Source organism: Bufo bufo, chromosome 4 (genome assembly GCF_905171765.1).
Source record: "Bufo bufo chromosome 4, aBufBuf1.1, whole genome shotgun sequence".
Lineage (NCBI taxonomy): Eukaryota > Metazoa > Chordata > Amphibia > Anura > Bufonidae > Bufo > Bufo bufo.
Window position 1 is genome coordinate 120534830 of NC_053392.1, and position 23214 is coordinate 120558043.

Here is a 23214-nt window from a genome sequence, read left to right on the forward strand (position 1 = left end):
GAAGAGGGCAGGGAAGCTACTGAATGCAGGAGAATGTAACCCAAAAAGATAAACAACAGGGGGCGCTACCAGAGAGAAAAATGTAATGTACTTAACAAAACATACAATATGTTTATTGCATGCACGGGTATATTGCAGTAATATTTTATTTGAAATGCCCTCTTCATTGCATAGTAATACTTTTCGTGGGATAATCCTTGTCCAGTCATATGCTTAAAAAGTCCGTACCTATAGGGTACACTTTCCCATTATTTATTTTCTAGTAGAGCTATAATTGGCGACTACAGCTTATCTACAGCGTCTGCAGGAGGTCTGAGGTAGTCTAAGACACACCTCCTGTCTCATCATTGGCTCTTGCTGATGCACTCTCACTCCCCCTGCAGTTCTGCATCCTCAGTGCATGAAAAGTTGATTTTCAGTATTGAAATGGCAGAATTATTATTACAGTTGTGTTCCAAATTATTCAACCCCCAATGCTGTAAAGGGTTTTAGGGAATTTAGTGTACATTTGTAATTGTGTTCAGAATGAAATCTTACAAGGACTTTTTAAAGAACCAAATGCAACTAAAATGACATCAATTGTTTTTGTAATACAGTATTAAATATTTTTTTTTGTGATTTCTTCATTGACACAATTATTCAACCCCTTAAAGACTACCACTCTTAAGAACGGAGGTTCATTCAAGTGTTTTCGATCAGGTATTGAAAACACCTGTGGATGTCAAGGAGCAGCAATCAAGAATAATAAGCACCAATTAGGCAGATTTAAAAGGACTGTGATACTCAGCTCCTTCTAGACATTTACTGGTGTGTTTACAAACATGGTGAAGTCAAGAGAATGGTCCAGGAAGACAAGAGAAGAGGTGATTTCTCTTCACAGGAAGGGCAATGGCTATAAGAAGATTGCAAAGATGTTAAACATACCAAGAGACACCATAGGAAGCATCATTCGCAAATTCAAGGCAAAGGGCACTGTTGAAACGCTACCTGGTCGTGGCAGAAAGAAGATGCTGACTTTGACTGCTGTGCGCTACCTGAAGCGCAAAGTGGAGAAAAGTCCCCGTGTGACTGCTGAGGAACTGAAAAAAGATTTGTCAGATGTGGGTACTGAAGTTTCAGCTCAGACAATAAGGCGCACACTGCGTAATGAAGGCCTCCATGCCATTACTCCCAGGCGCACCCCCTTGCTGTCTCCAAAGAATAAGAGTCGACTGCAGTATGCCAAAAGTCATGTGGACAAACCACAAAAGTTTTGGGATAGCGTTCTGTGGACTGATGAAACAAAATTAGAACTGTTTGGGCCCATGGATCAACGCTATGTTTGGAGGAGGAAGAACAAGTACTATGAAGAAAAGAACTCCTTGCCTACTGTGAAGCATGGTGGGGGGTCAATCATGCTTTGGGGCTGTTTTGCTTCTACAGGTACAGGGAAGCTTCAGCGTGTGCAAGGTACCATGAATTCTCTTCAGTACCAGGAGATATTGGATGAAAATGTGATGCAGTCCGTCACAAACCTGAGGCTTGGGAGACGTTGGACCTTTCAACAGGACAATGATCCCAAGCATACCTCCAAGTCCACTAGAGCATGGTTGCAGATTAAAGGCTGGAACATTTTGAAGTGGCCATCGCAGTCACCAGACTTAAATCCGATTGAGAACCTCTGGTGGGACTTAAAGAAAGCAGTTGCAGCGCGCAAGCCTAAGAATGTGACTGAACTGGAGGCTTTTGCCCATGAAGAATGGGCGAAGATACCTGTAGATCGCTGCAAGACACTTGTGTCAAGCTATGCTTCACGTTTAAAAGCTGTTATAACTGGAAAAGGATGTTGTACTAAGTACTAAGATTGAATGTCACTTGGGGGTTGAATAAAACTGATAATGATGTGAGCACAGAAAAGACATTTGTGGTTATTTCATTATAAATGTTATGTTATATTTGTCTGACTTTCAAGTGCCTCTTTGATTTAATTGTAAACAAGATGACTGAAATGATCAAAATCAATGTCAAACTGGCCAAAACACTCAATTTCAGTGGGGGTTGAATAATTTTGAAAACTGTAGGTATAGATTGGTAACACAAAGGTGAGAAAAAAGGAAATTATCAGGTAACTGCTGCACATAGACTAAGTTGAGTGAGGCTTAGTAATGAGAAGCCATTTATGAAGAGAGCTGTAATTTTGTAATGTATTTCTTTTACCTTTATTGCTCCTGTCTCCCGTTTTGGGCTGTGGTCACATGACCATGTCCATGCAGCTCTATCTTATTCCTGTGATGTTATGTTCATGGGCGTGTCAGTGATGGGAGGGTATCTAGCTGGTGGGAGGAGCTATAAACTAGCTGGGTGTTGTTATGGGTGGTGCTGGAGCTGTGGCAGAGAAATGAGAAGTGCATCATGGGTTTGGTTGGATACATGAACAGGAAGTGCTACATATAGAATGGAAACAAACCAGAGAGATTGGTTTACATGGGTCAGTACTAGAGTCCAAACTGAAAAAATAGCAAAGAGAAGATGTATATGAGGTAAGCAACTACTATATCAGCTAAAAATCATAGTAATCCCTTTAAGGAAAAATAAAAATGTCAAGGTGGCAGGTCTAGTTTAACATAAACTTTTAGCATTAGTTTCCAGATTTAAAACTGACTAGGAAAAATAAAGCTCTAAGAAATTACACTACTGTTTAGTCTTTTTTATGAGAAATTAAGACATAATAAAACAGGACAAAATGCAGAAAACACATAGAAGAATACAAACAAATTAAAATAACATTTTATATTATAACTGTAATGGTCATGACATTTTACTGTTGCCAAAAAATGATTTGCAGTGCTCAACGGAGTACTTTCTAGTGCGGTAGTTTCATTGTGGTTGATATTTTGAGAATGTTCCAATCCCATGGTCAATTATTTTCCTGTCTTGTCCTGTTGGATATGCAAGTAGAAAGCAGATATTTTTAGTTTAGGGCTCCAGGGTGGGATTTGTTCACCTGCAGGTCACTGTAAAATCACAAGACTCGGGCATGATCACGATAAGAAAAAAGTTGCAGGCAATTTGCAGTGGTCACAAGGGTTCCATGGTGAGAATTTGTGTTTGCCTTGTGACTTTATCCTTAGGGAAACACTGAGATTGTGCACGAATCATACTAATGCTGCAATTTTACCATGGTCTACAAGTGACCAAATGTTACTGTGAAGCCCTAGCCAGTATAAAACCACATGGTTACTGTAACTTAGGTGCAACTAAGGTTAGCTTCACACTAGCGCTAAACTATTCCAGCAGCCTGTTCCCGTAGAGTTCATTGCATCTGGCATAGCAGGATACTACCTTTCCCTGTCAGAGGCCATTGTCTATAATGGGACTCGGCAGGGATCCGGCCTGTTTCCGGCATTAGTGCGGGATTCAGCCAGACAAAAAAACGCCCCTTTCAGCCGGTTTCCAGCTATGCCAAATGCGGTGAACTCCAGTAGGTGGTTCCTCTACCGGAACAGCCTGTGGGAACTGTTTAGGACTAGTGTGAAATTAGCCTAAGAATATTTTTTGCAGGCAATCTGCTTTGATCAGAAGGAGTGCATGTTGGAAATCTTGTGTTTGATGTGTGACTCCCCCATAGGATCCCTAGGACTATGTTACACCTATTAATCCTGCACCTACCTAATTCACTAAGACTTAACTTTTATTGTTTTCCTACTAATAATATTTGCGTTAATAACTAAATAATTAAAACTTCCAGTACATCGCAGCCTTTTGTATCAATTGAATTACCCTGTCAGGATGTCACCTGGCCAGGTTCACTGCTACTTGGTAGATAATCACTAGTGCCTAACTGGCTACGCGCTGCCAGTATTTTGTGAGGCACTGTGTTGTAACTTGACACTATTCTACTAGGCTGCAAGGATGTACTGTTTTAAAATTAGAGCTTCACGCTGCCCCCCGACATGTTTCGCCGTGTACCGGCGTCTTCAGGGGTTAGGGCACACGGCGAAACATGTCGGGGGGCAGCGTGAAGCTCTAATTTTAAAACAGTACATCCTTGCAGCCTAGTAGAATAGTGTCAAGTTACAACACAGTGCCTCACAAAATACTGGCAGCGCGTAGCCAGTTAGGCACTAGTGTTCATCTACCAAGTAGCAGTGAACCTGGCCAGGTGACATCCTGACAGGGTAATTCAATTGATACAAAAGGCTGCGATGTACTGGAAGTTTTAATCATTTAGTTATTAACGCAAATATTATTAGTAGGAAAACAATAAAAGTTAAGTCTTAGTGAATTAGGTAGGTGCAGGATTAATAGGTGTAACATAGTCCTAGGGACACCAGTAGTTATGATTTGTTGTATAACACACCACATCCTTGCACTCAAAGGGAAAGCATAGTATTTGAACTCCCCCATAGGGAAACATTGAGGTCACATGCAAGACATGGTATTGCCATAATTTACCATAATTAAGCAAATTAGTAAATTTTAGATAACAATAATAAAAAGGCAGTCATCTAGGGTTTGTTAAATGAAGTTTCCTCGAAGTGTGCGCTTAGTTGTCATATACAAAAATAGGTTCCCTGAATGTTCTATAGTGTGGGGCAAATAAAGTTAACATGGAATATCTTTTGTGGCTCTGTGAAACCATAAATATGCAATAAATATGCCATCATATCTTTGATAAAGTTAGGACTCAAGATACTGAATTATAAGACCAGTCAGTATTTAGCATTAGTATTTGCAAGCCAAAACCAAGACTAGAAACTGCAAAGTATCAAGAAAATATTTGTGCCTCTATCTTTTGGACCTGCTCCGAGTTTTGGCTTTACAAATAGTGGTAAAAAATACTGACCAAATACTGACAATGTGAAAGTGGCCTAAATGCCATTACCTTTAACGAAAACCCATCACGCTGAACATACTGTCTTATCTGTGTGCATTATGTTATAGCGTTGGAGGGTCAGATTGATATACCGTTTTGTAGTAACAGATTGGATTCAAAACCTCAAGCAAACAGCAGAACCATATTTCAGATATCCCCTAGAAGAAATAATCTATATGCCTCTATATAAATTCTTGTATTATGGCTCCATACAACTCAGAGGTGGTAAAGAGCCATAATATGACAATATGCATAAGACGTAAAGGCTATGAACACCATGGGGGCCATTTTGGGCTGAAAATATATTTTTCAATTGGTCTTTATTAAAAAATGTCAGCACTTTTTATTATAAAGGGTTAAAGGGGTTATCCGGGAAATAATATTGATGACCTATCCACAGCATAGGTCATCAATATTACATCAGCAGGATGCAAGTCCCAGCACCCTCGCCGATCAGCTGTTTTGGGAAGCTGCAGCGCTCACCAGATCTCTGACAGGTCATAAACACACATTATAGCTAAATTCTTATAAGACTGATAAGAATATGAATGAAAATGAGTGTTTAAGATCTGTCAGGAGTTCAGAGATAAGGGCTTTACATCCAGCCATCACAGCAGCAACCTCACAGATTCACTGAGAAACTGAAAGTAAGATCCTCTGCAGATAGACTGAAGCTACTCTGTAGAACAAAAACTGCAGATTTTTTTTTAGTAAAGACTAATTGAAAAAATTACTTTAGCCCAAAATGAATAAAATTCAATCGTACATAAAAAAATGTGCCCCTGAACGTGTTCATAGCCTTTAAATAATAATTTATTCATTTAAATAATGAATGAATAAATCAATTTGGGCTCATAAATCTGGTGAAGAGAGTCACTGAATGCATCACAGTCTGCCTTGCAAGAGTATACATATAGGGTAGTCAATCAGTGAGTAGGACCTTCCACTAGACTAGACTCATAGACCCAGCGCTATTAGGGATTTCACTGAATAAAATACTGTACACTGAATATTCTACAAAACTATACATTAATTTGCTCAGCTCCTCCTAATCTATAACATGCTGCCTGCAGATTGGAAAGCGGGTTCAACATGACTGGTACCCAGTCAAACATGGAGAAATTGTGTCTGCTGGGGTGGGGGAGGACACTGCATGGAGGAGGGAGGGGAGGGTGGAAGGGGTTTCAGGGGAGTCATTGTATTGTACTTGTTGTACTGTTATTTCTAACTATAAAAGTCAATAAAAATGGTTTGATTTAAAAAAAAAAAACAGGGAGAAATTGGTTTTACCTGAATATTTAAGCTCTCACTACCCTCCAAGTCTTTATCGCTGACATGGGGTTAGGTGTAAGTCCACAGTCCCAGCTCACTTACTTCATCTCCCTGCTTTTAGAAACAAGGAACCCCATGACTGGGGGGAAAATGGGAAGGAAAATCGCCAACCCAAATAGACTGGAGACTGTTATAATAGCCTGAAGGAAGCCAAGACTGATACACAACAGGCCATGGGATTTTAGGATTTGCTGAAATGTGCAAAAAATACTTAGGCTTATGGCAAATTTAACACAAAAAATGCAATGAAAAAGAAATATCCTTTGGTTGCATAGATAAAATTATCTTCCATTCTTTCCGGTTCTTTCAGGCACAATCTTAGAAAAAAAAAAAGGCAAAAAAAAAAAATTATTAAAGGGGTTGGCTCACAAACAACATTTATCACCTATCTGCTGGATAATGATAACTCTATGATCGCTGGAGGTCTGACTCCCGGGATCCCCACCAATCACAAGAATGGGGGGGGCCATCTGTGCAAAGCAATAGTCATGCATGCACACTACTACAACATATACTGTTTATAGGGCTGATGAAGACAAATGAGTGCTGTACTAGGCTCTGTCAGTCCAATAGACTGAACATAGTGTGCATGCACGACCAACGACCCCCGTTCTCGTGATAGGTAAGGGTCCAAGCAGTCAGACCCCCACCGATCACCTATCCCGTGCATAATGATAAATGTTGCTCATGCGCCAACGACCAGTACAACACTGAAGAATGTTAAAGTCTAAAGAATGCAGTTTTTAGAGAAATGATGACAAATAGTTATTTTGTGTTAACAGTATAATTCACTATAACATATTATGTGTGATTCAGATTTTGAAGATACACATTGTTTTTTTTCTTTTGTCCTGGCTGCAGTGAGCTATTTCCTAAATAATACACTAAATACAATAGAAAATATACTGTACAGTTTCTACTAAATGTAGCATAATATATGGTATTAAAAGAAGCAGTCCACACAGTTGTAGCCTATAGATAACGGCACTACAACATCAGCACGAGCTGGGCGGTCAGCTGTCATACCATTACAGGAAAGTGCTGTCAGGTGCTAAACGTCACATCATTTTTACATTTATGGGGAACATGGAAACCCTCAATCTGGTGTACAATGAACGGTAAGAGAATTTCTATGGGCTGAGCTGAACCCACAACATGTATGTAGAAAAACACATTGGGGGGAGATTTATCATGAGGGGAATATTTAAAAACAGTGTCACAGGAGACTGTGTTGCTGTAAACTGTGCCCGATTCGTCAAATGTTGCATGATGTGGTGAAACTTTAAAGGGGCTGTGCAGCCAGTAATATTGATTACCTATCCTCAGGATCAATCTGATCAATCGAGGTCCGACTCCCAGCACCCTCGCCAATCAGCTGTTTGAAGGAGGCGGCGCTTGTGCTAGCGCTACTACCTCCTCAAATTTACACTGCGCGTCGTCTTGGGAAATTTCGGCGGCACAGTGTAATTACAAGTGCTTGTTCCATTCACTTGTATGTAACCAGTATTTGTAATTACACTGCGCTGCTGCTGCCATCGAGATGACAAGCAGTGTAATTTTGAAGAGGAAGCAGTGTCCCTTGAAGCACCGCCTCCTCTTCAAATAGCTGATCAGCAGGGGTGCTGGGAGTAAGACCCCCACCAATCAGATATAGATGACCTATCCTAATGATAGGTGATCAATATTACTAGCTGCACAGCCCCTTCAAGTCTAACACTTCTGTCTTAAGATGTTGCTGCACAGTGTGACAATTATTGCGACTTCGACAGGCTATCCACATTCACTTTCCAAAACTAGAGTGGTGTCAAAATATGCAAAATGTTGCAAAATGATTGAGACTATTGAATCCTATTCTGTGACTTTCTGAAATCAGAATGCATAAATTCCCACCATTGACTGCTGCTTTAATAAACGTATATTATACTATAATCTGCACAGAAGGTGTTACCTGCTCTCAAAAACACATTATAAGCAGTTTTTTTTTTTCTACACAGGACTGGTGCTTGGATGTACAGCTGAGGAAATTAACACTTATTAACACTAAACTTTTTATTAACTTTTGACTAGTTTAACCATTTTTGCTGCAATGGGACCTGCGGTTGCCCTGTGGCAGCAAAGGGGTTAACAAAACAGTTTGCCGTATCCCGTCTCGGTCCTTTACGGGACAAATGGAGTCTCAAAACTAGTCATTGTCTTTAATTCGGTGAAAGTCTTAGTACTCTCTTTCAAAGACGAATGATCAGAGTTCATGCTTTCCTCTAAGTTGTACTGTCTTGTTTTCCAGTGCTTCCAGCCTCTCGGGGCCTCGATCAGCACGCTGCTGTTTAATCCAGTCGGAGGTGGCGCTGGAGTCATGAAATGGCTATCGCTTTCTCCAATTTCATTTACATTCTCCACGAGACTTGCAGCATTAACATTCTGGGGGATTACTTCTGTAACACTGTTGTTAAAAGACAACAACGGAGCCTCGCAGTCATCAAAGGAAGGGGGAAAACTTTCAGGCACATTCAGGGAACTTCTTTCTCCGACAATATTGGATTCTTTGTTAGTAGCACTGGCAACATTACACCAGCTTCCTATGTCGCCTGTAGAAGGTGAAAAGTCTTTATGCTCTTTATGCTTTAGACCCTTAAGATAGTGCTTTTTTTGGTGCATCCCAAGAGCTGCAGCGGTTTTGCAGACTTTAGAACAATGGAAACAAACAAAGCCTTTGACGCTCTGTTCTGCTAAATGTTTTTGCTCATGGTTATTTTTTGTACAAAGATATAGGAACTGCTGGGAGCAAAACTGACAGTCATATGTTTTTTCCCTAGTGTGAATCCTCTCGTGCTTCTTCAGAGTTTCATGTAACATAAAAGACTTGTTGCAGTACTGACACGTGAAGTTCTTTACAGTCTGGTGGATGCGTTCATGTTTGTTTAAATTCCCTGGGAAGGAGAAGCACTTTCCACATGTCTTACAAGGATAGGGCTTCTCCCCCGTGTGGCATCGCATGTGCACTTTTAATGTTGAAAGATTCCGAAAAGATTTTTGACACAGTTCACAAAAAAACGGTTTGCTGTCCAGTTGCCACTGTGCTGCAGCCATTTCCTCCACCCTATCAGTTTTTTCATGGTCTTTGTAATCTTCAGTCTCCAGAGGTTTCTCCTCTCTATCTTCTTGATCTTCAGCATCTCTAGAAGAACATTTAATGTCCACTTCAACATCCTTCTCTTCTTCGCTGATATCCTCCTCGACAAATCTAGGTCGGCTGTGTTTTTTCTTTTTCTTAAGTTTTCTAAATTTCTTAAAGTGCTTAGATTTCTTTTTAGGTTTGTAGTTATAGTAAGGTCGCCATGGTTTGTCAGACACATCCTGGTCACTAGCGTCATCACACATCTCTTCCATCTGAATACATTCTGATTTACGGAGTCGAATGGAGCTCCTCTCTTTCTTGTCTTCATCCGATTCTTGCCTTACTTTCTCTGGTTTGGGCTCAGAATGCCTTGGTCTTCCGTTTTTCCTAAAAAACAGTGATGAACCAGAGATTTGTCTTTTCACCAAAGCTTCACTTCCAATTTTGACTGTGATCTGGCAAAGAGGCGCAATGCCACTGTTTACAAGAGTTCCAGGTAACGCTGGTTTTGCAATGTACGTTTCTGTTTTATTTCCTTCCTTAATTACGCTTTTGTTCTTTTTATATGAAGTGGCAGGTTGTATGTATTCTTGCCTCTCCTGGTGAGATTCTCTTGCCCTGCTCTTTTCTGATTGCTCTTCCTGACTTGTGGACTTTGTCTGTGTAGCTTCAACATTATTTCCCTGATGAGTATCTTCTCTTTCTGGTGATACAATGGTTCTACTCTGTTTCCATCCAATTCCATTTGTGGCTGTACCTCCGGTCACAGCATTTCCATGCATTATCACAGAAGATACCCTACTGCTGTGCATAATCACAGAAGGTGCCGACTTGCTAGTGTTGATAACAGAAGGAATACTTTGACTATCAGTATAAGAAGAACAGGCTTCACTGTCACATTCTTTCGGCATGGAGTCTAAAACTTCACTGGAAGAGCTCAAATTCAGGGCAGGTAAAACATTAGCATTTTTATCACACTGTATTATGTTAAATGACCAAGAGTCCTGGTTTGTGGTTGCAGCATTTTGTGATGCTGGGTCTAGTGTACAAGCAAAGCTTTCCTGGTTTTCCAAAGCAAACGGCTGAGAGATCATTGGATTTTGAACAACAGTGGCCATGTTAAAGGAATTCTGTCCTTGGAAATGGATTCCAGGCTGTTCTGTGGAGTCATTTCTAGAGCTATTCAAGGAAGCCCTTTTACACTTCATTGGCAAAAGTCGATATAGTTTGTAGGGATAGATGCTAGATTTCAGGCCTCTATTGTTTGCTTTACTGCTCACACCTAACCTTGGATCAATTCCATGAGAAGATTTTTGATGATTTTTAAGGATGTAATAAGTCATAAAAGTTTCCAGGCAGAATATGCACTGATACCGTCGATCCCCTGTATGCCAAATTTCATGTTTAGTTCGATATTCTGCTAGGGCAAAAACTTTGCTGCAATAATGGCAAGGATAAGATTTCCTCCAGGAGTGGACATTTGAATGACGTCGAAGACTTGAAAGGGTAACATAATTTCTCTTGCACACAATGCAAACATAGAATATTTTACCATCTACTATCTTCACAAAATGGTCCGTTGCCATTGAAGAGCCATGCGGAAGGCCGTTCTGGTCCGAGGCTCCATCAGCTGATGTAACCTGTGAATGGCTGCTGTGAAACCTCATATCTTTTTCTGTATGAACCACTTTGAAACAGATTTGTTCATGTCTCTGTAAGCGTTTGAAATGTGCAAACTCTTTGCTGCAATTCTTGCAGCTAAATGTCTCATGAGGCCTTTTAGGAAGTCGATAAAGTGCATTTTCACGGAAAGACTGAGGGACAGGTGGGTTACTTGGTGGAAGTGGCAGTTGGAGGCTTTCATTTTCCCTTTGGCTATAGAAATCAGAAGGGTTGGTTGTTTGGTCTGTTGAGCAGCTAACATTATTTGTTGAAGCACTGCTCTGGACTATGGTTTGGGGCATAAAACGCTGAGGTTCTATCACAGGCATATTGCCAGTAGATGACGGTTCTTGGATACCAGGAACTGTACATGGTGTGGTGCTTTCACTATCCCCTACATGATTAAGCTTTTTGCTGTGATCAAACACAGAGTCTCTCTTATATGGAGCATCCCCAGGAGACACTGCATAAGAATGCTCAGCCAAGGTATTAACAGGCTCGCCATCGCTGCAGACACCATTATCACAGTTACTTTTATCATTCTCTCCTTCAGAAGGGCCGTTAGTCTTCTTAAAATTTGCTCTCAAGTCAAGAGGAGAAAATCCATTGACTTCCGTTTCCAGAATGGAAAATGCATTGGTGATTCTTGGTCCACTAGCAACTGCAGGGTCATCTCCCTTTTTATCTACAGTTTCTGATTTCATACCATTCTCTCCTCGATAATTCGCGGGCGGTAATGTTCCCTCAGTTTCTGTTGAGCATGTGACAGATGAACATTTTTTGGAAGTTTTAATATTTTCTAAAAATGTTATTCCCAGTTTTTTACCTGCATCTGCAAGATCGCTAAGCATCTCCTTTTTCTTTACTGCAATCTTTGAGCTGTAAATAAAATTCAGTATCTCTGTAAACGTGTCGGCTTTAAAATCTGTTAGTTCCAAGACATGTCCTTGTATTAAGATGCTCTGGCTCCGGAACTGATTCCTAAAATACAGACTTGAGGCTGCCAATATATTCCTATGAGCCTTGAATTTGGTGTCCTCAACCACGATGGTGACATCACACAAGAAACCTTGCATGCGCTGATCATTTAGACTGCAGAGAAGACTCTCTCCGTGAAGACAATCTGCTAGGTCTTCGGAAGTGCACATTCTGACTTAGGCATGGAAATCTGAGAAGACAGAAACAAAATATATTTAGTTTCCATAAAAATGACTATAGACATGTCAACATACTGAGGGGGTTGTTTCATTTGTACGTAAGTGAAATGTTAATATGCAAAAAAAAAAAAACTTTATGGGCTTCTACAGTTTTTCTAACTGCAACAGCAGAAAAAAGCTTGCATGTCTGTAATATATCGCTGTAGATAATTCGGTCTGTTTACACATGAATCCCCACACAACTGCTTTTATGGAATTAATGGGCTGCATGCATTCAACACTTGAGACCGAATTTCTAACAGCCATACCCTACAAAGCTGCAGCACCCTTCAGAACCATGCGATTTTCAGTTTTTGCATTTTCATTTTTCACTTCCTGCCTTCCCGTAACCATAACTTTTTTATTTTTCAGTTCACATAGCCATATGAGGGCTTGTTATTTGTAGGACATGTGGTGCTTTTCAATGGCACCATTTACTTTTGCATACAATGTAGTGGGAAGCTGGAAAAAAATTCCAAACAATGTGGAATTGGAAAACAATGCAATTCCACCACAGTTTTATGGGTTTTGCTTTTAATGCAGTTAAACTGACCTGTGCCCTTCATTCTCTGGGTCGGTACGATTACAGCAATACCACATTTTTATAAAGCTTTTCTTGTGTTTAAATACTGGGGGGGAAAAAATTTGGGAAAATAAATTTTTTCTTTTCAACAATATATTCTGACTCACGTAACTTTTTTAGAGTTATACAGAGCTTTATGAGGGCTTATTTTTGGCGGGATGATTCGCAGTTTTTATTGACACCATTCAGATTATTTTTTCCTGTTATGCCGTTTGCAATATTGGATACATTTTAATAGGCATTTTTAGACGTGGCGCTGGCCATGCTGTTAAAATTTGTTATTGTTTATTTTTTATTCTAGGAAAAAAAGTGGTGATTTGAATTTTTATATTTTTTTTTATTTTACCCTAGGTGACTATAATATACGATCATTAGACTGCATCTTGTATTCTGTAATGAATATCCATTACAGAATACTGAATATTCCAATGCAGTGCTGCCACCTGCAGGCCTGCATTAGAATATACTAGTAATCGGTCTAGAAACCTTGTACAGGCTCAGGCCTATTTCTAGTACAGGCCACCTTCACTGATCCCAGCCAGAGGAAGGTGGCCCGGGCTGGGAAGTGCATGGTTCCTGGTTCTAGTGCTCTCAGATGTCATGGTAAAATTTGAGGGGTTAAATGCCTGCAATCAGCATTACCGCCAATCGCAGACATTTACCTCTGCTGTGTAAAACAACAGAAACCTGACGGTTATGGTGCCCGCGAAGTTGCGAACGGACGAAATCTTTAAAGAGCGGACTTTTACATGTACGGAGGAAGTCCAGAAAGAGTTAAAGGGGTTGTCCCACAAAAAATATTCTACAGTTTTCAAACCGGCACCTGGATCTGAATACTTTTGTAATTGCGTGTAATTAAAAATGTATTATAGCTATTGAGTTATTAAATGAAATCCACCTGTATGGCGCCACCTGCTGTTTGCTCTTTTTCTAATTTCTCTGTCCCGCTCACTAAAACAGAAGCACATGCTCAGTTCCATTCTCCAACTACCACCAGCTGTAGCAGAAAGGACACACCCCATAAGCTGACAGCTTGAAATAAATCTAGCAGAACAGTTGGAGTGATGAATGGTAAGATCTCGGGATCCATGTGAGGTACAGGGCTGGTTATAATATTGTTAGAAAGACATTGTCATGTACTATATGATGTATGCGGATAACTCCTTTAAATGGGTTGTCTAACTTCAGCAAATAACATTTATCATGTAGAGAAAGTTAATACAAGCCACTTACTAATGTATTGTGATTGTCCATATTGCTTCCTTTGCTGGCTGGATTAATTTTTCCATCACATTATACACTGCTCGTTTCCATGGTTACAGACCACTCTGCAATCCATCAGTGGTGGTCGTGCTTGCACAATATAGGAAAAGGCACTAGCCTATGTGCTCTCCCATGGTCCCGGCGCTTTTTGCCTATAGTGTGCAAGCATGACCACCACTTATGGAATGTAGGGTGGTCGGAGCCATAGAAACGAGCAGTGTATAATGTGATGGAAAAATGAATTTAGCCAGCAAAGGAAGCAATATGGATAATAACAATATATTAGTAAGTGGTTTGTATGAACTTTCTCTACATGATAAATGCCATTTACTGAAGTAAGACAACCCCTTTAAGTTCTAAGTTACAGAAGACAGAACCCCATCTATACCTTTCATGACATTAAAGAGGACCTTTCACCGATTCTTACCCTATGAACTAAGTATACAGACATGTGGAGCGGCGCCCGGGGATCTCTCTGCACTTACTATTATCCCCGGGCGCCGCTCCGTTCTCCTGCTATGCCCTCCGGTATCTCCGTTCCCTAAGTTATGGTAGGCGGAGTCTGCCCTAGCGCTGGCCAATCGCATTGCAGAGCTCACAGCCTGGGAGAAAATAACCTCCCAGGCTGTGAGCTCTGCGCTGCGATTGGCCAGCGCTAGGGCAGACTCCGCCTACCATAACTTAGGGACTGGTATCTCCGCCTACCATAACTTAGGGAACGGAGATACCGGAGGACATAGCAGGAGAACGGAGCGGCGCCCGGGGATAATAGTAAGTGCAGTGAGATCCCCGGGCGCCGCTCTACATATCTGTATAGTTAGTTCATAGGGTAAGAATCGGTGAAAGGTCCTCTTTAAGAGGGAGATTTATCAAGATCGGCACTTTCTGTCTTCATATTCTCCGTGCTGCTGGAGGATGAGCCTAACTTATGAAGAGGCAAAGGTCTGGTCATAAATTAGGTGCATCCTCTTGCAGTTTGTGGGCCTAAACAGAAATCTAGCTGCCGTAGATTTCTGGCTTCATTTGCTCTAGAAAACTGGTGGAACTGAAGATAAATTAGTCTCGGGGCATTGGCCACACCCCTTACTCACCATTACCACACCCCTTTTTGGAAAAGTGCCAAGAGTGGCATAAAAAGAGGCACTTGTGACTTTTTTTTAAAAGTTGCATTTAAAAAGTCACAAACACACTGCTTGCCACTTTTTAAAGCCACTTTTCTGGTGCAAGACAGATGATAAATTTCCCCCTAAATGCTTTGGAACTTGATGCCTAAGGTTAAATATCATGTTTTGGACAACTGATTATTTTTTTTATTCTGTTTTTTAGTATCGTCATATTTAGCTCTTTTTTAGGGCTCATGCACTTAACCGTATATATTTTGCGGTCCACAAGAAAATACGGATGACATCCGTGTGCATTCCATATTTTGCGGAACGGAACAGCTGGCCCCTAATAAAACAGCACTATCCTTGTCCGTAATGCGGACAATAATAGGACATGTTCTATTTTTTTGTGCGGAACGGAAATACGGACATACGGAAACGGAATGCACACAGAGTAACTTCTGTTTTTTTTTGCGGACCCATTGAAGTGAATGGTTCAGTATACGGTCCGCCAAAAAAAACGGAACGGACACGGAAAGAAAATACGTTTGTGTGCATGAGGTCTTATTGATATATGTCGTCACATTTAGGCCTAGTTCACACGACCGTAAGTCTTTTTCTGTGTTTTGCGGTCTGTTTTTCACTGATCCGTTGTTCCGTTTTTGAGTTCCGTTGTGTTTCCATTTCTGTTCCGTTTTTCCGTATGGCATTTACAGTATACAGTAATTACATAGAAAAAATTGGGCTGGGCATAACATTTTCAATAGATGGTTCCGCAAAAAACGGAACAGATACGGAAGACATACGGAAGCATTTCCGTATGTGTTCCGGTTTTTTTTGCGGACCCATTGACTTGAATGGAGCCACGGAACATGATTTGAGGGCAATAATAGGACATGTTCTATCTTTCAACGGAACGAAAAAACGGAAACGGAATGCATACGGAACACATTCCGTTTTTAATGTGGAACCATTGAAATGAATGGTTCCGTATACGGACCGTATACGGAACACAAAAAAACGGCCCGTACACTCGCAAAAAAAAACGTTCGTGTGAACCAGGCCTTACTATTTTATTTTATACCCCAGTCTAAATAAGCGGTCTGTGGGAGTAAGATGTGCTAAATTTATTAATGGGGTTTTCCAAGAGATTTTTTATTTTTTTTTAACTGATGACCTATCCTCTGGGTAGGTCTTCAGTATCTGATTGGAAGGGGTCCGGCACCAGGGTCCCCCGCCAATCAGCTGCTGAGAAGGCCGCGGTGCTCGCAGTAGTGCAGGGACCTTCTCTCAGCTCACCAAGCACAGCACTGTACATTGTATAGCGGCTGTGCTTGTTCGCAGCTCAGTCTCATTCACTTCTATGGGGTTGAGCTGCGCTTAGGCCATGTGAGCAATGAACGTGACATCACATGGCCTAGGAAAAGCTGGAGAAGACTGTGGAACTACTGCAAGCATCGCTGCCTTCTCAAACAGCTTATAGGCGGGGGGCCTGGATGTCAGACGCCCACCGATCAGATACTGATGACCTATCCAGAAGACAGGTCATCAGTAAAGAACTCTCCGAAAGCTCCTTAAATAGGTGCGGGCCTCTTAAGAAATTTGTTTCAAACTGTGCTGTTGGTGTACAATATATGCCCGCTATCTGATGGCACAGACTTCAGTTACAACTTATGCTGGTTTTCTGGTGTAAATTATGGTAAATTTACTCCACTCAAAAACAAATATTTGAAGTGTTGCTGTTTTTTTTACCTTGTTCCCTGTAATATGGACATACATGGCCAAAATTGTTGATACCCTTCGTTTTAAGGTGTATTCCCATCACATGCTAGGATATGCCCCAAATGTCTGATAGGTGCGGGTCCCACCTCTGGGACCCGCACCTACAAAAAGAACGGAGCGGGGAGCGCTGTGGCTGGAGGACCCTGGATTTCCCGAGGTCCGTCCACCACCAAGCGCTGCTCCCATACAAGTGAATGGGAGCGCACCGCGCACGTGCGGCCCCTGTTCCCATTCATTTCTATGGGGCAGCCGGAAATAGCCGAGCTAGCGGTCGGCTATTTTCAGTGTCCCCATATAAATAAATGGAGGGCAGCTGCGCATACGCAGTGCGCCCTCCGTTCATTTCCCCGCTATGTTCTCGTTGTAGGTGCGGGTCCCAGAGGTGGGACCCACACCTATCAGACAATGGGGGCATACCTTGCCCCCATTGTATGTGATGGCAAAACCCCTTTAAAGAATGAAAATCCCACAAAAATCAATGAAGCTGGCATGTACCCCTAGAAAAGACTGAAAATAATTTGACTATAGGGACATATTAAACTAAAGTGTGTTCTGTACTTAGCATAACAGGTGTCTTCAAACTTGTAATCAGTCAGTAGTTACTGTGCTGTTTTGTATCATGATGGGTACCACACTGAACATGGACCAAAAAAAGCTAAGGAGAGAGTTGTTAAAGGTAAAGGTTATAAGACCATCTCCAAACAGTTTGATCTTCCTGTTACTACAATTGCACATATTATTCAGATGTTTAAGGTCTACGGGACTGTAGCCAACCTCCCTGGACGTGGCCGCAGGAGGAAAATTGATGACAAATTGAAGAGACAGATAATACGAATGGTAACCAAAGAGCCCAGAACAACTTCCAAAGAGATTAGTGGTGAATTCCAAGGTCAAGGTACATCAGTGTCAGATCTTACCATCCGTCACTGTCTTAGCCAAAGTGGACTTAATGGAAGACGAACGAGGAGGGAAACCGTTGTTGAAAACAACTGGAATTGACAAAATTGACAAAATGCATATTGACAACCCACAAATCTTCTGGGAGAATGTCCTTTTGACAGATGAGACAAAACTGGAGCTTTTTTGGCAAGTCACATCAGCTTCAAACCCGAGATAGCTGGAGCAGGAGTGGGTCAAAATACCTGTGGACAGGTGCAGAAGTCACAGAAATCACTTGATTACAGTGACAGCCTCAAAATTGAACCACAATTCAAAAGCATTGTCTGATTTTCATTAGTTGATTTTCAGTAACTTTTATTTATTAATACTTTTGGCAGTTTCAAGTTTTTTCAGTGACCATTGTGAGTTTTTCTTTCTTTAATGGAAGGGAACCAACAATTTTGTCTACGTGTGTATTAATGCATGAGCACCTGACACTAATGCACCTGACACTAAATGTATCTGTGCCAGGCAGAATCTCCAATGCTGGTACAGATTGGTTCGGAGAGGTAAACGCTTGTATTTTGGGGTAAAAATTTATTTATATTTGTTTCATTTTTTTTATAAATTTTGTTTATGTATAAAAAGGGAAACTGAACCACCAGCAGGCTGTTATGCAGCTGGGGTTTAGGGTCCCTAAACTGCTTGTATCAACCCCTCTAACGCCTTGAAAACAAAATAATTCTAAGTAACTATGAGAAGAGTCTAGGACTCTTCTCCAGCAGCACTGGGCGCATGCGCAATGCTTCATATACACAGTGTGCCAGAGCTTCCCAAACTTTTCTCCTTGTAAGTTTGTATATCTTGTACTTTCTTACGCGGGGACAGATAGGTTTGATATAGGCAGGTTTGGTCCCCTAAACCCAGCTGCATAACGACATGCTACTGGTTTAGCTAACTAGGTGACAAGTTCCCTTATTGTACACTACTGGGACTTGGGGTAACAACCATTTACAGAATTACAGCTACGGTATTGTAAATGTTTCTAGTCAACACTTTAGGTGCTTTTCCATTGTGAATTTGAGAAATAGAAATAGTTTCAATCATGACAAAATAAAATCTACTAATTTGGAACGACAAAAAATAGACTAACATAAACTGCACAACTGGGACATTTTCTACAACTATTGGCTGGTTCATAGTTTGAAAAATATACAGTATAGTAAAAGCAAACAGCATAACATCAGAAATGCAGACAAATGTACTGTATATGGACTGACGGCACATGATATGAACTGATGAAAATGATCCAACGCATAGGGTCAGGCCATATGAACAGTCTGCAGCTCATAACTGGTATATCAATGCAATGTAGATATGGTGCAATGGGACTCTCGGAAATGGTGCACTGTACAATGATATCACTGCTATAGCACTGGATGCTATCAGAGGCTCCTGCAGCCCTAGGAATTCACAGGACTGACAAAACATGTTTTTATTGGCCTTCGTATGTGTCTCAGTGACGGGTCAGAAATCTTCTCAGCGCTATGCAAGATTCCTCGAAGTGAAAATATGGCAATGATAGCACAAGGGTTTACTTTTTTGCTTCTACTTAATTAAACAACAAAAAAATCAAGGAAAAAAAAACACAATAAGGCTACATTCACACGTCAGTATTTTTCTATAATCCGATTTTCGGTCCGTTTTTTGCGGATCCGTTGTTCCTGAAAATGTTTCCGTATGTCATCCGTATGTCATCCGTTTTTTGCGGATCCGCAAAAAACGGAAATATGTATAAATTTCAATAAGCAAATAAAGTTGTTTGGATTTCTTTAAAAAAAATAAATAAAAAATGTCATTTCCAGGAACGGATTCCGTATAAAACGGATGACATACGTAATGACATCCGAATGTCTTCCGTTTTTTGCGGATCCATTGACTTTGTATTGTACCAGGATCCGATTTTTCAGGAAAAGAATAGGACATGTTTTATATTTAAACGGACATGTGGAACGGAACAACGGAAACGGACAGCACACATTGTGCTGTCCATTTTTTTCCAGGACCCATTGAAAATGAATGGGTCCAGATCTGTTCCAGAAAAAACGGAACAGATCAGGAAAGAAAAAACGGACGTGTGAATGGACCCTAAGGGTGGGCTCACACTAGCATTAGGGATTCCGTTATGGCTTTCAGTTATAACATGGTTATAAAGGAAAATAACGAAATCCATAAGACGGATCCATTCTTCTGGTCATAGACTTGTATTATGACGGAATGCCTTTTAAAGACTTCCGTTTTGCATTCTGTAATAATACAAGTCTATGGCCACAATAACGGATCCGTCCTTCTGTCCTATGGATTCCGTTCTAACCATGTTATAACGGAAAGCCATAACGGAATCCCTAACGCTAGTGTGCAAAACCACCCTAAGGCTTCTTTGGTATCTAGGTATCTGTTAGCTCTATAGATCATGGTTTTATCTTGGATTTGCCGTGAATTTTTGCTAATGAAAAAAACTTGTAAAAAGTCATGCTCATAGTTTTCCCTGTGGTATAGGACCACAGTTTTATGCTAAAGAGAGCAAAGAACAAGCTGGACCAGGGCTGATATTAAGACATCGGGCAGCTGTCATAATGAAATTCATTTCAATTTCAAAATCATTGAAACAATGTTTAATCTGACTGGACAACCCCTTTAACTTAAATTATATTATTAATATTCGTAAAGGGATTGTTCACCTCTTGGTGCCTTTCTGCCTGACTTGGAGGGAAGCATGCTTACCTGCTCCCCGCCATTGGATGCCACCTCCTTCGGCCCCCTGCTGGTACTGCCTTGCTGCGATCTCCATGTGTCAACATCCGATTTGACGTGGGTCACGCGTTTCCTGCAGCCAATGACTGACTGCAGCCGTGCATGTCCCCCATGTCTAACATTACTGGGTCAGTGACCTTGTGGCCAGTCACTTACCAGCATCAAACCAAATGTTGATATGCAAGATCGGGGAACATGTTCTATTTTTTCAGGGACGGGCAAGCGGACATATGGATGCGGACAGCATGCAGTGTTCTGTCTGCATTTTTTGCGGCCCCATTGAAATGGATCTGCATCTAATCTGCAAAAACTGTGGATTGCATGCAGAAAAAAAATACGGTCATGTGCATAAAGTATTATTCTGTGGATCAGTATGATTACAGTGATTCCTAATTTACTGTATATACATTTCATTATGTTTTAATACTTAAAGGGAGTCTGTCATCAGCATTTCACCTTTGTAACCCTTCCCATAGCTTTCAAGCATGCTTACAGTTAATAAAAACGTTACCTTTAACATCAATCCTGGACTTATAAAACCGTCAAAAAACATCTTTGTAGCATATGCAAATGAGGGCTCGCAAGTGCCCAGGGGCGGCGTTACCCTCGTAGGTGCCCTGCTAGCTCAGCCTTTTCTTCGCTTCCCCCCGCCCCTTTGTTCCCTCCGCCCACCCATCCTTTCCCTCTGACCGCCTATCTACTAACTTGTTGTTTTGCCGAGATCCCGCGCCCGTCACTGCGATGCCCATTCCTTCTACGGCATCATAGTAAGTATTGCGCATGCGCCGGCTAACGGCGCGAAGCCGGCGCATGCGCATTAATTACTGTGATGCTGTACAAGGAATGGTCATCGCAGTGCGCCGGACTGACTGCGCAGGCGCGGGATCTCGGCAAAACAACAAGTTAGTAGATAGGCGGTCAGAGGGAAAGGATGGGTGGCCGGAGGGAAGGAAGGGGCGGGGGAAGCGAAGAAAAGGCTGAGCTAGCAGGGCACCTACGAGGGTAACGCCGCCCCTGGGCACTTGCGAGCCCTCATTTGCATATGCTACAAAGATGTTTTTTGACGGTTTTATAAGTCCAGGATTGATGCTAAAGGTAACGTTTTTATTAACTGTAAGGATGCTAGAAAGCTATGGAAAGGGTTACAAAGGTGAAATGTTGATGACAGACTCCCTTTAAAAATATTCTCAAACCCATAACGTTTTTATATTTCCGTCTACGGATCTGTGTGAGGGCTGTTTTTTGCGGGATGAGCCGCTGTACTTTTTATTGATGTCATTTTGGAGTATTTATGGCTTTTGGGTCACTTTTTCTAGAGAGGTGAAGCAACCATAAAACAGCAATTTGGGCATTTAGATTTTTTTCTTCCATTACAGCATTCACAGTACGCCATAAATACTTTTATATTTCATAGTTCGGGTATTTTCAGATGCATCAATACCAATTATATATATCATTTTAGTTTTTTATTTGTAAAGTTGGGAAAGGGGGTGATTAGAATGTTTAATACTCTTTTTTCAAACCTTTCTTTGCATTTTTTAACCTTACGTTAGTCCCACTAGGGGATATGAACAAGCGATTGTTAGATCATTTATTCTATAGACAGCGATGGTTTACAGCTGCAGTCCATGGTAAAATTTCTGTGTTCCTATTAAGCCCTGTCTGAGGCAAGGCTCAATAGGACCTTTACTATGGCGCACCTGTACAATGCAGTAATCACCCACCGGTTATGGAGCCCACTGCTATGTTTAAAGCCCCATCATCTGCTCTGCATGAGGAGACAGATAACAACATAGAGAAGACCGAAGAAGACTCATTAATACTTGGGAGCCTTATGAACAATTCATGACTCTCTTCTCCAGTGCACACAGGGTGCGTGTCGCAGTCGATGAACCTCCCACGGTACAGGCCTGACCTTGCTTTGTTTTCCAAAAGTACATGAAACCTTTGATAAATGAGTCATGCTTGGCACGACTCTGAAGCTCCACACAGTTGCATGTGCTGAGCGCCATCTTTTCCATTGTATTTACACTAGAAAACGGTTGTTACTACCCTGACAGAATCTGCCTCACCATGCCTCATGTATTTAGCGTTCCCGTGGCGAAATGCAGCAGCGGGTCTTTTTGAAAATCACTACTGCAAAAACCGTCCGCTATGGGCTGTTTTTTCCCAGTGGTATTGCGACAGGAAATCACAGCAAGTCTTTTGCAACTGTTGAAAGCTGTAGGTAAAACCGACAGCATAAACTAACAGGCTGCGGCACGCAGCAAGTCATTTTATGTGAATAACGTGTGAATAAAATTTCTTAAAAGGTTACCGACTTCAGTGCTACTGTACAGAGCAAACAAAATCAACAGAAGCAAATCCACAACACTTACACCACATGCGAACCTACTAATGATAAGCGAATGGGTTCATACCACTATGTACGAATCCAATTCGTTCGTCGCAGTAATTAATCTTTTGTAGAGGGTCTGTCCATCTACCGTCGTTAAATTGTATTGTTCACTATGCAATCAAAATAAAAACGCACCTGGTCTTGTGAGAAAATCTTAATCTTGCGCATGCGCTACTGTGCATGAATATACCCAATAACAAACCCGAACCCAGGATTGTGGCGGGTGCCACAA

The 23214-nt window shown here is 41.3% G+C and overlaps 1 protein-coding gene across 8 annotated transcripts in view; it reads right to left on the reverse strand.

Moving 5' to 3' along the window:
• Nucleotides 1–4378: 4378 nt before the first annotated feature.
• Nucleotides 4379–23214, reverse strand: part of ZBTB38 (zinc finger and BTB domain containing 38) — a 46931-nt gene continuing 28095 nt past the window's right edge. For 7 of the 8 annotated variants that reach the window (XM_040427787.1, XM_040427782.1, XM_040427783.1 and 4 more), the window contains exon 2: nucleotides 4379–12132. In XM_040427787.1, the coding sequence (XP_040283721.1) occupies nucleotides 8345–12112 (3768 nt within the window). In that variant the 5' untranslated portion in view covers nucleotides 12113–12132 and the 3' untranslated portion in view covers nucleotides 4379–8344. Of the gene's footprint in view, nucleotides 12133–20511; nucleotides 20536–23214 lie in introns of those variants that run through there. The other variant, XM_040427789.1, reaches the window with a different exon arrangement.